The sequence below is a fragment of the Pyxicephalus adspersus genome, chromosome 7 (genome assembly GCF_032062135.1).
Source record: "Pyxicephalus adspersus chromosome 7, UCB_Pads_2.0, whole genome shotgun sequence".
In the NCBI taxonomy this organism is placed as follows: domain Eukaryota; kingdom Metazoa; phylum Chordata; class Amphibia; order Anura; family Pyxicephalidae; genus Pyxicephalus; species Pyxicephalus adspersus.
In genome coordinates this window covers 6,503,242-6,521,906 of record NC_092864.1, presented here as the reverse complement: position 1 = coordinate 6,521,906, position 18,665 = coordinate 6,503,242, and the positions used below count along the sequence as shown (strand labels likewise).

Sequence of the window (18,665 nt, the reverse complement as noted above, 5' to 3'; positions counted from 1 at the left end):
GTGTTATCTACCTAACAGCAATCTGTGCAATTGCAAAAGCAAATTTTTAATTGCAAAGCAATCTTTATTAAAAATGTTATCTAGGCAGAAAAGGGGGCATAAAATTGTCACGTTTTTAATTAAGTGAAATTAAGTTCCATGGAATCATGGTGGACATTTATTACAGAGACAGGTGATGTCTCCTTGGCACTAATACATACTCACCTGCCCGAGATCACTGATCTGCACATAGAGATGTCACATGTGAGAGCTTTGTGTGAATGTGTTGTCCTATGGTATGTGATCATTTTTTTGTCCTTATATTTACTTTTCCATTTTTACCCTATTTTTACATATTCCAGGTACACAATGTCCCGAAGGTAGAAGGTTAAAGTGTATGTGAATCCTAAATAGGCTTATTTTGAGTATGCTTGTCATGAGATCATTCTCTCCTTGACTAATGCATGGCTCATACAAATCTGTTGCCAATAAAATATCCCTGCAGCAGAGAACTAGGAATTATTATTCTGTGCTTTGTATCAGACTGCAGGGGGTGCCAAAGATTGTGGTGTAGTTTTGCAAGAAAAGGAAATCAGAGGCACCACTGAGGGAAAGCCAACAATTATCTGATTTCTTTACAGATTTAATGAGACATTTTCAAATTTCAAACAATGAAAATTATATCTTGCCTTTCAAAATGTCATTTAATGCAAAAACGTCAGAAATATCTCAAGACATTATTTGCCAGAGTTTCTGCTATGATAAACCATACAGTGACTGTGATGGAAGTATAAGTGGAATGCAATATTTGTTGAATTAATATAAACCCTTACAACAAGTTTTCCAGTTCCTTCCTCCATGGGTCCCTCCAGAGAGGGGTGTTGTACCCTACAGAAGTATTCTGCCCCCTGGTGGATACTTAGTGTTGGAATGATGGTCAGACTGGCTGTACAGCTGTATGAGTTATCAGCCTATTCATGGTGTTACTGAACTGGAATCCACATTATCAGTCACTTTACATAACTCCTGATTTTTGCTTCTTCTCAGCCATGTCACAGTGAGAGCATCAGAAAAATACTTAGAGATATGACACTGCAGGGTGATTGGGGTGTCATGGAATGCATCAGGTTTCTGAATCTTTTCCATCACTGGAGTCAATGGGTAGTCTATAAAACAAAAAGAAAAGCTTTTCTCTTTAAAATCTCCATACTGCTACATAAGGAAATTGTAACATCTATAAAGTTTAGAAAACTGAGAGGATTAAAGAGAATGTACTCTGTCTTTTCAGTGATTTGTTGCATATATGCAGATTGGTGATCAGATTAGCATAAACAAATTTAAAGGTACATTTGTTACATATATATATATATATATATATATATATATTTATTGTAATATTAGAAAATAATTTCATCGTCTGTAAACAAAGAAAACTTTTAATGCATGCCAAAGGTTTTCCAGAGGGTATGGGGTAGCTAAAGAAACAAGATGGAAGATGTGTCCTGCCATTACATTTGTCTTGATAAAACTTTAAAGTTGTTGTCTGATAAATAAGAAGTCACATCAATTACTGTGTGTAAATTTGTTTTATCCATCCTATGTACTTTACCTCTCTGATTCTCTGATGCACAGATCTTTACAGCCCGGTGTGTCCAGAGATTCATGTTCCCAGGTGACACGTACTCCAAATTCTGGATCCTTCAGGAGATCCTCAGAAATTTTGACCTCACTGCAGACACCAAATGTCCCATCAGGAATTTCTGTGAATGTCTCTGTGGATGATAAGGCTTCATATGGCTCCTTCACTCCATGTGACCATCTGATTCTGATGTCTGAGGGGTAAAATTTCTCCAGAGTTATTGAATACTTTACCTCCCCAGAGATATCCAGACTTCTTCTTACTGGCTGTATCATCTGAACCTTTGCTAAGAGTAATACATAAAAAAATATGAAAATATTAGGAAGATGAATTTTTTTATGTGCCTTATTAAGCAGATAACAAAAATAATGTTTCCCTAATTCAGGTAATGGAAGATTGATAGTGCCGACCTGCTGCTCAGTGAAGTTGCCCGCTAAAGTTCAGAAACTTTTACAAACTTTGCTCTGCACAATACAGCTACCGAGTATCCTATTTCTAACGTGTGATGTTAAATGCTATCCACTAAGTTATAACTATCCACACGAAGGCTATGTACACACGCTTAACAATTGTCATTGGAAAGGATTGTTAGCGGCACCGCGCTATGCTCTCACTGCATTACGTTCTTTCATCATCCGTGAACAACATGGACAAGTGCTGTACACACGCCAGATTCTAATCCGATATCAGCCCTGAGGCAATTATCAGATGCGAATCATTTGACGTGTGTATGTAGCCTAAGGCCAAACAGAAGTTCAATAGTCAGTAATAGAGGAAGGGATAACAAAGCAGGTTGGTGTTTTTAGAAGTTCCAGTATGCCAAATATTTTGGGTCTGTAAAAAAAAGGCTTTTCATCTATAGAACAATAAAGAGTACTCTGACAAATATCTAAAAAGGGATCCAGGAGCACAACCTATGATTTGGACACCTGCAACTGGTAAAAACATTTCAAAGCCATTGTAGTTCTAACTTAGATGTGTTGGTAAACTTCTGGCAGTGATTATTACAATGCCTCATATTAAAGGAGCTTTTCGAGCCTGATACACAATCTCGGCCATTAGATAAAATTTCAAATTTTCAAAGGTGTCAGTTTTACTTGTCCCCAGATAGCATGACATTGTACATTATGCCCAATTCAGGCTATCTTTATAATTATTTGTAATAATACAAATAATTGATTGAAAAATAATTACTAGTCAATTTAGATTGGCATCAGGAATGCAGGAGGTGAGGTGAATGCTCCTGAAAAAGCCACAGATGATTGTAAGCATTCCCTACTCTATCAAGAACTAAATACGAAAGGTTTTGCTTGGTAAACTTCTTCATAGAATCTGCTCACCATAAATAGTTCCACAGTGAAATTTTTTCTCTTTCTTCTCTTTTCCACAGCTATATCTACAGATGAAGGTGACATCTTTGTGTTTGGCCACACAAGGTCTGAACTTCAGTGAGGATGTGTAGTTTGGCCCTTCTTTACATGAGATGACGTCATATTGGGTGTCTAGCAGTCTCGCTTGTTCTTCCTCATCTCCTCCATCAGATGCTGGGATCTCGTGGACTTCTTCACCTCTCTTTTCGAGCCAGGTCACACTCATGTTCTTTGAGCACTTGGTCGCTCTGCAGTATAAAGAAGCTTCTTCTCCAGCAATCAGCTTGGAAGGTCCATCAATGTCCAATACTGAGAACATAGCTGTACCTAATAATAAAACAATATTTTCCATATTTTGTTACATTACAGAGAGATTTAAAGCTGAACTACAGGCAAATACAAGGTATGCAGATGAAAGGTATAGCACTTGTTTTACTTGTCAAATGATTTGCATTTCTGTTTTTTATCTGGCCCTGAAATTTAAACAGCCCTGAAGGACAACCTGAAAGTTTCAGTAGGTCGATTGGAGGTCGGATGGGCAGTGCAGAATACCTGGCAATCCTGGCTTCCCCTGTGCTTGTGGGGACACAATAAATTCCAATGCATCTTTACAGGAGTTATGCCATCCCAACCCAGCCAATCAAGATCATTTTTGGAAAAAAAGAAGGCATAGTGGGCTTTAGTTGTATGCTTCCTCAACATCAACCATTTTTCTTTTACACTAAACATCAGGGGAACACCTGTCATATGGTTTAACCACCTTTGTTTGTTTATATAGGTGTCAGAACCAGATATGGTAAGTACTGGGAAACAATCAGCTGCAAGAAGTGCACAGGTAGTACCTGTACTTAAATTTCTTGGACACAACAGTTTAGATCATCATTAAGATTTTAACATGAATTATTTTCAGAGTTGTAACTGTTCTATGTCTTATTCTATGTCCTAAATGTCTTAGGAGTTACCTGCCCTTAGTTGTTTTTCTTTCCAGCAAAAGATGCCAATCACAGTCGCTATCAAAACCACAAGGACAACACCAACGACAATGGCCATAGTAAATGATGTTTCTATGAAAGTGAACAAAGAAGTAATTAAAAAGGAAAGTCAGATATTCCCCATGGTTAGATTATAACATTAGGATCAATAATACCTTCATAGACCAGCTGGAAGTCTTCCTGTAAGGCTTCTGGTAGAGAAACATGTTGGATTCTACAGGTAAAAGTTTTATTCTCATTATCATCACTTGGTGTGATTGTTGTAAAGCTCTTCATTTGGTAGGTTCTGTCTTTGTTCTTGTTTGGTTTTCCCATGAACTGATTCTTCAAGACCTCTCCATCTCTGTACCATGTTATTCCAATATCCACAGGGAAGAAACCAGTGGCCATACAGGTCAGAGCGCTCTCTGTATTTCTCCGGACATTGTAACTGAGGATGGAGAGTACAGGTTTGGCTGCAGGGAACACATATAGGTTAATGAAGCTGATTTGAGAAAGTATTGACTGTAAATCTCAATGTCCAGGTACAATATATTATTATTGTAGAAGAAAAATCATGATACAGAACACCTGTAGTACAATCCATCATTGCACATTGTTAGCCCTGCAGGTCGTGCCGGTGCCACTGCTCCTAATTGCAGGCACGAGCGCCGGGTCCTGTCTTTCAGAGAGAGTAACCCCAGTACATGTGTTCAATGCCAGAGTTTCCTTCCTGCTGGAGACTTGCACTGGTGTTTGAGCTGGCGTGGGTTGGGTGTGTCTCTCTTCATCCATGAGGCAACACATACACACACTCTGTTCCTACAGCCTATGGCTGAAGCCCTGCTAGTATTTAAAGGCACTTCCCACTACAGGAAGTTGCCTGAGAAATCTCATGCTCTTGGCTTCTTTATCTCCAAGTGCAAAGGTGCTTCTTCTGTCTGCCTTTCTGTGTACTGGACCTTGCTTATCAAACCCTTGGACTTTGCCTGTTTGCGGCCTGACCCTGACCTCGGATTTTGTGTATGGCCTTCTGCCTGACTTTGGCCTCGGATCTTGTTCACTGACTTTGTTTAATTACTACCTCTCCTATACCTTCTTGGCCATGCAAGCCCCTTGGTGCTTGCACCGAGTACCCTGACTCCTGTGGTCAGCTGCCACTGACCAGGGGATTGCTCTGGAGTGGCACCTGGTAGCTACTCTGCGGCCCAAGCCTATCCTCACCATCAGAGGCTCTAGTGAAGACCAGGTAGCAGCTTAGTTACGCCCCTTTGGAGCATACCCAGTCAGTGGCACAGTGGGTCCACACCCGCTTGCATTACACACATTATGCTTCTTCCTTAATTGGAAGTGAATAAGGAACCACTTTTACTTTAAGAACAGGGTTCAGCTTTTCTCATTTTGAAAGATTTGGGGTAAGGAAAAGGAGGCAAAACCTAAAACTTGTACTCCAGTTTATTTATTTTTTGTAACCTGGACAAAGGGTCTGGAAAATGTATTAGCAGAGTCAAATTAGGAACATTGTATGTAAAGCATCATCATTTAGCTGGAAAAGTGATGTACAAATGTGTATTACACTTTGCTGGCTTTATGAACCAACAACAGTTGGAAATGAGAGCCAGGAGGTAAGCCTAGCCAGGTGACCTGTCAGAGTAACAAGAACAACTCTTGTCATCAAACTTTTACTGTTTATTAATCCATTATGCTCTTACCATAAACACTTAGCTGGATCTCCCTGTACTTCTGATGTGGACCGTAGGTGACTAAGCACTTGTAGGTCCCGTGGTTGGCGATGGTCACATTGTGAATGATCAGCGATGCATTACCCTTTCTGGCTGATTGTTCATCAAAAGACAATCCCTTTCTCACCACTTTCTTCTTGTTGTCCATTTTCAGCAGTTCTCTACCTCTAAAGTACCAGCTTACTGATATGTATTGCTGGTTTAGAGAAGAATTATCGATACGGAAGGTGCACGGCAAAAAAACAGTAGACTGGAATATTACAGCAGTTTGAGAATCAGGGGCTGTCAACTCCAGGTTACAATCTGTTTAAAAAACAACAATATACACAATAATAAATATTTATATGCTTACAGTCATGTCCTCCACTATTATGGGAAGGGTATCAACAAGGTTTTGGGGTATGCTGGAGGAAGAGGGGTGCACCCCAGCCCTTTTCAAGGCTTGTACTAATGTTGCATTGGAAGACTTGGTTTGTAATCAGATTTCCAATCCATCACAAAAAGTGTTTGGTAAAATTAGGACCCATTGGGGTCCATTTATATTGAGATGAACCTTCCCAAAATGTTTACATTTTTAACATTGAATTAATTTAGAAAGTACAATGATCAATGTTCAATCATAATTCACATATATTTTAACCTAACCCAACATAAAAGTATGGATTTTGGTAAATCTTTGGTGAAAAAAGAACTGTCACTCAAAAGAAAAAATAAGAAGATTATATATATATATATATATATATATATATACACACACAAACATATATATATATATATATCCGATAGACATAAATTGTGCTTGACTTCACTCTTCATCTGTACTGTAAAAATCTTTTGTCCATGTAGTGTAATACATCTGTGATCTCTCTGCTTATGTCTTTCTCTGTCCTCGAACATTGACTGATTTCACTTATGTAATTCACCTTTACAATCGGTGTCATTACAACCTCTCTGTATATCTACACTGGCCCAGTGAGGCCTTGAGAGTTGTAAAGATAAATAGGATGAAACTAGGAACAACATGACACCCTATCTGTATTACTCTGGTAAGATATAGGAGTACGAATTCTACTCCACCCAGCTCCCCCAAATGTGGGATATTTATGAGATTGAATTAGGCAGAAGATAAAAGCTCACCCTAGTCTAATTCTACAATATCATCTCTAATATTAAATAAATGTGTCCATCCTCTCCCAATACTTGGTAATAGATAACCACTTACAAGTCTGGTGTAGAGAGAGAAGAAGAATTATTCCCACAATACTCATGTCTGCAGACCCGAAGCTTTGTGAAATAGATTGTACTTTACCCCCATGCTCAAACATTCAGCATAAACAGTTTCCAATGTTGTAAAACAATCACTCCAATCCTAATTGATACAGAGGAAAAAATCTTAAAGTGGCCAACTTTTTTTTTTAGTACTACAAGATTCTTTCAGTTGATCTGTTATTTCCTCTACCTGTAAAATGTGACAGCGCTGTTTTATCTGTATTGAAATTACAAAGCTGTATTGTCACCCGTGGACATGATAGTCTAAAGCTATTTACAGATAATAGGTCATTGTGAATTGAGGTGAAATCCCCCACCACCACCAAGATGGATCACTAAACAATTGAGCAGGGACAACCACTCTCTTCCTTTCCATTAAAGAATGAGGGCATGCTGTACCTCCATCCTAATTTCCCATCCTAAACCTGAAAAGCTCTGTCTGTAAAGCACTCGTTTGTTTTGCAGTTACTAGAAACAAGAAAGATTATTTCTAGTGACCAAAATTTTTTGTGTGTACATAGCTTAAGATCGAGCTTAGTTTTAAATGGACTTTAGGGAAGAGAAAAATCAATCATCAGGAGCTAAAACAACAAACTAACATGCTTATTCAAGACAAAAAAAAACTTAAAACTTAAAAATAAAGAATTAGAATAAAGAATTCAGGCAGTTACACATCTGAGAGCATTCCCATCCCTAATTCCAATCAGTCAATGGAACGTAATGTAAATCCTGAATGGATGGGTACTTTAGAATGCCAATGGAAGGTCTTAAGATGTCAGAAACTGGGATAGGGCGAGGCAGCAAGAAAAAGGTAAGAAAGCTTAGGAAAATTCAAGAAGGTACTGAATCACATAGAAGTGTATGTGTTTGTTTTATATTATATCTGTTTAAAAGGTTTTATTGTTTCTTGTTTTTTTATGTGCAAAACTCATTGGGCCTGATTTATTAAAGCTCCCCAAGGCTGAAGAGGATTCACTTTCATCAGTGACGCTGGATGATACAGCAAACCTGACATGTATTTCTTCAAAGCCATTTCGTATTTGCGAGACAATGTTTTGAATTCTGGACCAGATCTGTTCCATGTTTGCTGGATCACCCAGCTTCACTGATAAGAGTGTATCCTCTTGAGCCTTAGAGAGCTTTATTAAGTCAGGTCCAATGGGAAAGATCATTTTAAATGGACACACAGATAGATTTAAATAGATTTTATCAACACTTTAAGATTACATTATTGTTATACCTTTTCACCGGTTTAATAGGGTTCTGGTTAGGGCTATATGCAGACCACTTGAGTTCTTTGATTACCATATCTTTATAGAGTTGTACACAGGGGTGTAGTGACGTTGGAACAGAATACGGGGTTCACCAAACTGTTATCACAAACCTGAAAACACACAATTGTTGTTATTTGTCATATCCTTAACAGTACCATTCACTGGAGAAACCTGAACTCTATCATTTGAAGAGGGGTTCATATGCCTTTGGTCATATAGTGTAAATTAGGACAAAAATTTGTTGATGTACAGATATCCTGTGCTCTGTATATAATATGTCTTCAGTGAAAAAAAGTTTCCTAATGTGGAACAGAAACTACAATCCACAACCCTCTTCACGGAGATTTAGTATAAATACAACAATAACCAATATATCAATATACTATATATTGAATTATCTAACACATACAATAATATTACAGTCATGTATTTAGCCAGTTCCTTAAAACATTGTTTTTGCTAGTACTAGTTCGGCATATACGGCCTTTAAATACAAACTACTGCTATATAAATTAGGGTCGTTCTAGGTGTATATTTACCCTGGTGGGTATTATAATTAGAAAGAAATTTAAAAATATCAACTTTGGGTGGGCATAGATTTTTTTTTATAATATGTAACTTTTTTATTGTGAATGTGTAATATATGTGTAAATGGTGGCAACTATAAAAAAACAAACTGTATATGTAATATCTACATTATATTGTTTAGTAATACATACATATGTTTAGAGGTCCTGTGCTTATTTCTATCGGCTCCTCCAGGCTTGGGTGCTTCACTCTACAGATGAGCTCTGACCCCTGGTCTTCATCTATATTAATATACCTATACCTGGGATAAAATATAAAATGGCTGTACAGCCAAACCCAGTCTTTATGTCTTTGTGTGGCAGAATCTCTGACACCATATTACTGGAGACTGGAGCTGCAGACACCTTGCCTTTTCCTTTCTTCAGCCAAGCCACATATAAAATATTAGGGAAAAAACCAACAATGTGCCATTGCAGCTCAGATTCCTGGTTGTCTTCCAGTGTTGGGATATTTATTTTTTCTAACAATGGATGCCAGGGAAAATCTACAAGGAAATAGAAAAATTAACTTTAATTATAATTATTCCTTATTTTTTTAAGGGATCAGATATTGTCAGCTCTAAGCATAGGCTCACCTCTTACAGACAAGGCTTTGGTCTCTGGTCCATCCAAAGATGTGTGTTCCCATGTCACATACAATTTATAATTGGGATTCACTGGTGACACAAAATGTTAAATCCTTATCCTCTGTGATTGTTTCTGTGTGTTTTGTCCCCTGCCGCACTCCCTTTCTGGGCTGCGACTCCTCACGATACTATTTAATCTTCAAATCTTTAGGATAAATATTCTTTAGGGTCAAGAAAAACTGAATGAACATATTATCTACTAAAGTCATCTGGATGGGATCCATCTGAGGTTTTCCTGGATCATTCAAACAGAATATAAAAACAAAGTGTAATGATAAATTGAGTTTACGTTTTATCAAAATGATGCATAGCTTTATACAGATTGGGATCCAACTAAATCATCAAATCTTTTTATTCTAATATTCCTGTTCTGTATGTTGATCTGTCACTGGTTTTTGCTTGCAAGTGGCTTAAAATACCTTTTTGTTTTTAGTTTGAAGGTGCTTCCTTCATTCTTAGGCTGGGTACACATGTCCAATGGTTCTCTTCCCAACAAGAATCTGGCATGTGTCGCTGTCCATCATCTAAACTACCATCCTGGCGGATCCACGAATGATTGACCATGAATGATCATAATAGAAGTGAATGGGGAGAGGGTGCAGTGGGTAGCCGCTCTGTCGTTCTCCCCCTCCCCTCTCCATAGAGCAGAATGGCACCGTATGTACAGCACACGTTCATGCATCCTGCAATTGATGGTCGTTGGAAAGGATCGTGAAAGATTCTTTCCAAAGACATTTATTGCACGTGTGTACATAGCCTTACTCCAGTTCTCTAGGCTGACTTAGATGATTAACAGCCCCATGGAGCACATCTTACCAGGTCTTATGGATCATAGAACACACTGGGCAGCAAGATGTGGGGGTAAGACTATATATTGCTATGATCTCAGTTGGACTTTAAAACAGACCCATAAGGAAATGCAATGAAGCTATGTTACAGTAGTCCTGGGAAGGATCAATATAGAGTAATAGCAGGCTGACCTTACCTTTCAAAGAAAACCAGAGCTCCAGGTTCTCTCAAGATCAGTTAGGTGACCAAAAGCCTCAGTCATATCAACTTTACTGACGGGTGGGATCAGCCAACTAGAACTGTCTCCCTCTGATTCAGAAGGTCCCATGACTTCTAATTTTGGGAGATTGGAAATATCATATTTCATTATTTTTATTAAATACCATATTTCATTATTTTATTTTTTATCAAATGTTTACCTTCCCATCCCCGAGACTCTGTTGCTTGGGCTAATTAGAAACAAGGGGTCTGAATTATTAAATCTTTCCAAAGCTGGAGAGGCTAAACTTTCATCAATGAAGCTGGGTGATCCTGCAAACCTGGTATGTATTTCTTCAAAGTCATTTGCTAGCAAATGTTTTGAAACCTGGACTAGATCCATGCCAGGTTTGCTGGATCACCCACCTTCACTGATGAAAATGTATCCTTTCCAACCTGGAAGAGCTTCAATATATCAGGCCCAAAGTGTCACCACCAATCTATGCCATATTGCAGAGATAAAGCTGCCTGGGAATTCTTGAGCATTCAGAACACTTCAAGGTAGCCTAATCCTGTGCTGCACCTGTTTGAACCATCAGGTCCTATGTCATTACTGGATATACGGTGGCAGGGGGAACTACAAAGCACAGAAGAGGAAAAAAAGCCGACACACCTGGAAGTGCTGAATTATTCAAGCAGCTGTATATTTGCAATACGGAGCAGACAGATAAGCGGTGGGAGAGGTAAGTATGAACCATCGATGTAGCAGAGATACTAATTGAAATGTTGTGCTAGATGTCTTTTTATAGTAATAACAATTTAGAAAGAACACATTTTACTCCCTGTTGGTATATAATACTCACCTATCACATTGAGCTTTCCTGTGCTTTTCTCAATGGCTTCCAGCAAAGAAGGATGCTGCACTCTGCATATGTACTCTGCCCCTTGATGGACTCTCACTGTACGTGTGATTAGCAGCCTTGCTGTACAGCTGTATGTATTATCTGTTCTTCTATTTGATAATAAGCTGTTTGTGATGGAAGCAGAATCATGACATAACTCCTGATTCTCCTTGTTCCTTATCAACCAGGTAACAGAGACGGCATCTGGGTAAAACCCTGAAATGTTGCACTGCAGAGTTATTGGGGCGTCATGAAATAAGCTTGGTATTTTTTCTACTACTGGACGCCAAGGGAAATCTATTAAAGACAAATAAATAATGTATGAATATATCATATCCACCTCCTAACTTACAGTAACTTTACAAAAACTAAACCAATCCATTTAAATTTAGAGCAAGCTCTATGTTTAACCACCTAGCCGTTAAGCCCGACCTTCGTACGGGCAAAAAAAAAATGGCTAGGATGGTTAACCCCGAGATTTTTCCCATCCTTACTTACCTGGTCCCCCTGTTCTCATCCAGCGTCGTTTTCGTATTCCAGCGTCGTCTTCCGTCCAGCGTCATCCGTCGATCTCCCTCTCCAGCGTCGGGTGCCAGCGGGACCGGTAAGATGCCGGCCTGCATCTTGTGTTCCGCCGGCCGGCATCTTTGCTACAGCCCAAGAAATAAAACCGAACATTGACTCATTGATCCGGGGAAAACGGTGTCAGACATCTAGCCAGAAAACAAAACAATGAGCATTTTAGGTACATTCCAATATTACTGTTTTGCTTGATACCAATACTGTTTTGCTTGATAGCATGTGAGTTGGTTAACAGCACTGTTAAGGAAAAGATTGTTCCACTCATTTTAAATTCACATTTCTGGTTAACATTGTCAGTTTATGACTGTACAGTAAACCATTCGGCCCGCGATTTAGGCTGAATTTTAGATTTTGGCCCCTTCTCTGATTGAGTTCGACACCCCTATTTTAAAGCAAAGCTTTCACATTTGCTCCTATAGACACCTTAACTTTTGAAAGATCCATTTTAACATATTAAAAAGGCAGTGGCCAAAAAAAAAAATGTAGGAAACACATAAACCAAATTGTAGTCTACCGGAAACCAGTCTCATAAATACTTTCTCTTCACTGAGTAGGCACCTAGATAAGAAACCCACAGACTGCTATCTACAAGGGGCCGAGAGTCACAGAATCAGTACCAGGTCTGCATGTGGCCCTCTGGCTGCATGATGGGCACCAGAGATGTTCATGGATGGTATGACACCTCTCTCACCTCTTTCCTCTGCACCTCTGATACACAGCCTTTCATGCCCAGTGCTTGTGGTGTATTCATGTTCCCAGCTGATATGCACTGTGAATCCGGGACATTTAAGGACAGTGTGTGGAATAATGACCTCACTGCAGACTGAAAACAGATCATCATTTTCTGTGTAGCATTCTTGAGATCATAATATGTCGCCATCTTTGTTCTCTCCACACGTCCATTTGAATTGAAGTGAGAGAATATCTCGGCTCCCCAGAGTCACACAGGCTTCTTATCACTGGTCTGGCTGAAAATGCAAATGTAAAGAATGTTTTTTCTGCCTATACAGGCGGTTTAGTTTTACACCTGGTATAGCTAATGGAAAAAGAAACGAGGAAATGTTCCTTCTGAAACATAGATGGTAATAAATTCCCGATATCCTTCCACAAACTAGATATAAATATATCTTAATCTTCCTGCACCAATGTGGCATGCACCTCTGGCTCACCTATAGGGGTTGCAGTTTTTGTTTCCTCGATTTCACATATTTTTACAAATTGATCCACTGAAAATGAAAAATAAAATTAGATGAACCATCACAGTATATTACAAATATTAAATGATGCCCCTTATGTGATAAAATGTGACAGGTACTCCACTCCTCCACTTTGCTCAGAGAATAAAAAGTGCTCATTCTTTTGTGTACTTCCAAAGAGTTGGATGTCAAATGACATCCATAGTCCTGGAAGTGTTCAGGGCAGAAGGCTTCTGGGTTCCCTGCATAGATGGGCGAGTTTGGACATCAGATCTCTCGTATGCGTACCCAACTAATGTCACAGGAAATCCTCTCAAACTAGTGTGGACACTAGGAGCAATTACTAGCAGACCCCTTCTTTCCAGCCATCCTGATAATGTTTTATTTAATCCCAGGATCCTTGGAGTAGATTGGTTGGCTTTACAGTCCCCCAATCACTTTTACATAAAAGCCAAGGGCCTACTATAAATTATACAACAAGTCCATGGCTGCTATTTGGCTTAATCTACAAAAAATACTCTGGTTGTTATTTCCAGATACCAGGTCGAGCTTAGCAAATTGAGGCAGGATAGTTAAATAGGAACAGCAGAGTAAAGAACTGGTGGATGTTCCCATGAAAACATTTATCTTATTGGTTGCTGCCACTACTAACCATGAGGGGTTTCCCAAAATTTTATTTCTAGACTAGTCATATCTATTGGACGATTTAAGATTTACTCTTGGTGACAGTGGCAAAATTTGTACTTCCTATCACTTTTAGGGGTTCAACTCTATCCAAAATGAAAGATTATTATTCACTTTAATCTTTGTGATTTTACCATCTTATCGCAACTTCCTATATTTTCTTACCCCTTTTCAAATCTAGGCAAAGTTCTTCTGCCACCAATTTTTCATTGATGGCCTCCAGTACTGCCAATGTCACCTCAATCCCATAGACATCCTTGTAGTAGATCCGGATGAGATCAGCCACGTCAATCTGGTCCTTGTCTTCTAGCCCGCTTACTGGGATCTTTCTATATGTCTGTTGGATATAAATGTCACGTAACTTGGCCTGGAACTTCTTGAATCCATTCTTCGTTAAGTTCTCCAGAGCTGTCACCAAGACACCCATCACTGTTACCTTCATCTTTCTAAATGATGAGTGTCACACCATTCCATAAGCCTTTATTCACCGAATTTTCCTCCTATATCATGAATGCACCATCATGTCTGTGACCTATCAATAAAAACTCATTTAACAGTTTGTATTACCAGATAACATTGATGGTGGGAAGAAAAAGTTGTCAGCTTATAGTAGATCATTAATTGGAGAGCTGCTCTCTATACACTAAATACAATTTTGGATTAGCACCAAGATTTTAACGTATAACTAAACCCAAGAACAAACATGTAATACTTCACATTTGTTTCCTTTTGTTCAAGATGAGACCATTTTTAGCAAGTCCAGATGATATTTCTAGTAATCCCATGTTCTTGTCACTTCCTAAGAGGTGACCTGAAGACACCAACAACATGATCTTCTGTCTGTAAATTACTAATATACACATCCCTATGTGATGTAGATGAACAATGACAAGCTTGCATGAAGTCCAGCCTTGGTGACAGCCATGGCTCCATCTATAGATACATTCAAGCAGCAAGTGTAGCTAGTTGCTTTACTTTTAGGTTTACCAGGTATAGGTAAAGGAAACCAAGCCAAAAAAAATTAAGCTGCTGCTGTGACCTAATCTAGGGACTGGTAATTGGCAAAATATTACATTTTTATTGGGTGTAGTTATAGTTTAGCACTAGGAGCCTATCAGGTGTACAACAGTGTAAGGGTAATTCTGATAGGAGTACTTCATGTGCTGCTTCTCTTTTCATTGTTTGGAGGAGAGGCAAGTCCTGTAAGTGTTACTGACCTGAAGCAGACAAAGTGCAGGTCTCCTGTCCTGCCAGGTATTGCTATGCTGCATAAATGGGGAAAAATACAAAGTGGATGGGGAAAAATACAAAATATTTGGTAGGTAAATCTGCTCTTAGTTATTGAAATTAGTATGTTGCGTTGATCACCTACTTAATTCAATATTTCAATAATTACCTGTCATATCACCACAGTATTGTAGCAATTCAAAATATGCAAAAAGAAAAAAGGACTTAGTTGGCACATGTAAAAAATCAAATAACAAAAACTTTTTTTATTTAGACAATCACCAATAAAAGATTATGCCATGTGTCTTTTTTTTTATCATTTTATTTTTTATTCAGTGAACAGTCATAGATACTGGCATAAAACATTAAAACATACAAATCACCAACTGTGTTATCATCTTCCACATCACAAACCCATTATGAACAACAGGCAGAATAACTGAGCACAGGCAATTTTCAAAGTATTAACAAAAATAACCAAAGAAAGAAATAGAGAAATAGAAAGCAAAATAAAGGAAGAGGGGGAGGGAGAGGAGGGAGAGGGGCACCGCATTACAGGACAGATTGAATAAAGGCCAGACTTAACACAGTAGGGAACACATAGCAATAATTCAGTGATATCCTCTGCATTCAAAACAGATCGTCGGCATTATCAGCCACACTGTATACTGAAAGGTAGGCTTGAGTAGTGGTATACTGTATCCAACAGAACCAAGTATTTCAGAATTTATCTGATCTACCGTCCCGGCTGGTAATAAGGTCTTCCATTGCCATAATGTCATTCACTCTTTTAAACCATTGTAACAAGGTGGGAGGAGAGGATTGTTTCCACAGGGCCGGAATACAGGCCTTAGCAGCATTTAAAAGGTGTTTGAGTAAAGAAGCATGGTATTTCTTTTTAGACCAATCAAATGTAAAAGGCCTAGCTCTGGGCTGTTACGTATATCTACTTCTGTCAATTCTTCAATAACCGCCGCCACCCCTGACCAGAAAAACTGCAACATAGAGCACGTCCAGAATATATGAAACAGGCTGCCAGCAGCCACTTCACAACGCCAGCATCTATCATCTACTCCCGGATACATTTTGGCTAACACAGTCGGCACTCTGTACCACCGCGTGAGCAATTTATAGTTCAGTTCCTGATAAGAGTTGCTGAGAGCGGCTTTATGACCCGTGTACAGGAGACGATCCTACTGTTCTGGGGAGAATGTGGTGTCAGAAATGGTAAAGTTGAGGACGAGGGGCAGTATCCGTCAGTAGCATCTGGTAGGCACTAGAGAGAGTCCCCCTAATGGTGCCCTGTGCCACACACACCCCCTCCACCTGTGATAGGGGGCGCACAAACCTGGATGGCGGTGGGAGAGAGTGAAGAAAATGACACAGCTGTAAGCTGCGCCATGGTCCCAGCTCTGGAAGTTCATGAGCAGTTGTCAAATCCGAGACAGGTGCCCACTCCGTGCCCCTCAAAAAATGAGATGCTCTGAAAATTTCCCTCTCTCTTCATGAGCGAAACCTAGGATCTGATGCGCCCAGGGGAAACCCCGGGTGTCCCAGAATAGGAGACAATGGCGAAGGGTAAGTACACACACCAGAAACCCTGAAATATTTCTGCACAACACGGAGGGTTGTTCCTATCAGCGGCAGCTTGAGAATGGAAGATAGTGTGTCTGTGAGGGACCACATGGCCCCTGCTAACGGTAGATTAGCAATGGCTCGCTCAAGCGTTACCCATGGCTTAAGGCCTCCGTTTCTGCACCAGTCTATCAACCGTCCCACATGTGTAGCCTAGTGGTACAATAGGGGATCAGGAAAGGCAATACCTCCACGTACTTTAGGCAACCTTAAAACCCGTCGCCCGATACAAGGGCTGTCACCCCCCAGACAAAGCGGAGAAACTCCTGCCTAAACCTGCAGAGTACCTTTTGTGGGATATAAACTGGGAGGGTTTGAAGCAAATGTAGCAATCTCGGCATAATATTCATTTTCAGAATGTTGCATCTACCGAACCAGGAAAAAACATGTTGCTTCCACCGCTGCAGGTCCTGTCTCACCCTGTTTAGTAGAGGCAGAAAGTTCAGGTTAACCACTGAGGACAAATCCTTAGGGATCCTGGTGCCCAAATACGAGATATCTGATTTTGCCCACTTAATAGGAAAGGACGGTGTCAGGGAGTCCACTAACCGAACAGGTAAGGGATAATGCCTCTGACTTCTGCAAATTGATTTTATACTTAGATAACACTGAATATCTATGGATCTTGTGTAAAAAATTAGGCAAAGAGACCATGGGAGAGGAAACAAAAAAAGGGAGATCATCGGCATAGGCCGCCACTTTATGCACCTGATTATGTACTTCAATACCATGAATACTTGGGTTTGTTCTAACTTGCCTCAGAAAAGGTTCCAGGACCAGTATATACCATAGTATATCAAATGGTTTAACAGCTAACAGTTTAACATCTCACAACATTAGAGGGTGTCTTGAGATTCACTATGGTCCAATCTATGAGCAATATTAATGCTCAGATCGTGCCGTCTTGAATGTTTAGACAAATGGCATAATTATTTTTTTGTTATTTGTTATTTGATTTGGATTTTTTTTTTTTGTTATTTGATTTTTTACATGTGCCAATTAAGTCCCATTTCTTTCTGCAAATGTTGAATTAAAACTGCCCTTATATATTTATTTCATCTGTGCACTAAGCTGTTTGCCAAAAGTTTATCTGAGAAGGGAGACAGAGACCATCACCAACTGAGTGTATGCTCTTTTTAAAGGAAAGACTACAAATCATATAACACACAACAACAAAGTGAAATATAAAATACGAGAAGTAGAAATAAAAGTAAAAATGTAAAACTCAAAATCAATTGTAGGAAACATTGCAATATTAATTCAAAAATAAAATTCATGCATTCACACAAAATGCACTGATGTTGATTTACTGAATGAATATAGACTGTTCACTTAGCAAAAGTATTATTTACCTTGCAAGGATAAATTCACTAGTTTAGTTAATGCAGTGAAGTCACTTTATATAGAATATTCAATCATGTGCATAGGAATGTAAATAAATACAGGATCTTTGCTTGGACTTGATTGGCTAACATCAGCCGAGCTTTTCTCTCATTCATCCAACTAAGTGAAATTTCTTTTTCCAGGAAATAATATTTTTGCTAAGTGAACAACCTGAATTCCTTTAGTCAACCCTACTTTCTTTAAAAGCTCTGAGTGTAAAGTGTAAAGTAAAGTCAGATCAGTAAAGTGTGCATCAAGGCAGAGGATCGGAACAGCGACTAGGCCAGCAGTATTTTTTAAAACCACGTCAGGAACAGCAACTCACATGTTCTTACAGGGAAAGTTACACTTTAAACTCTCATTGGCACTGAAAGATTTCCACCTACTTTTACAGAGGAATTCTTTATCCCTTTACTAAATGCAGTCAGAATGTTCGTTTCATAAAACCGTCTTCTTTATTCCATACCAACCTATGCATTGCTGCATTCTGCAGGCTCTGTTAATAAAGAATACATACAGACCCATACAGACATTCTTCAGGCACAGAACAATATAGAGGAGTGTTGTTTCTGCTTGCATAGCTCTCCTGATCTTTGTTGTATATCTGACCCT

The 18,665-nt window shown here is 39.1% G+C and overlaps 1 protein-coding gene across 4 annotated transcripts; it reads right to left on the bottom strand.

Moving 5' to 3' along the window:
* Positions 1-703: 703 nt before the first annotated feature.
* On the bottom strand, positions 704-10,618 carry LOC140334988 (uncharacterized). 4 transcript variants are annotated; one of them, XM_072417309.1, is made up of 10 exons: positions 10,443-10,618; positions 9,407-9,692; positions 8,964-9,316; positions 8,211-8,354; positions 5,672-6,004; positions 4,136-4,435; positions 3,951-4,052; positions 2,959-3,315; positions 1,589-1,904; positions 704-1,145 (listed from the first exon to the last, which is right to left on the bottom strand). In XM_072417309.1, exons 5-10 carry the CDS (start codon positions 5,847-5,849, stop codon positions 1,103-1,105), a joined length of 1,296 nt encoding a protein of 431 aa, XP_072273410.1. In that variant the 5' UTR covers positions 5,850-6,004; positions 8,211-8,354; positions 8,964-9,316; positions 9,407-9,692; positions 10,443-10,618; the 3' UTR covers positions 704-1,102. The 4 variants fall into 4 exon arrangements, with proteins under 4 accessions (XP_072273410.1, XP_072273409.1, XP_072273411.1 ...); XM_072417308.1 differs by lacking the exon at positions 10,443-10,618 and having other exon boundaries at positions 9,407-10,371; XM_072417310.1 differs by lacking the exons at positions 8,964-9,316; positions 9,407-9,692; positions 10,443-10,618 and having other exon boundaries at positions 8,211-8,474.
* Positions 10,619-18,665: the final 8,047 nt, after the last annotated feature.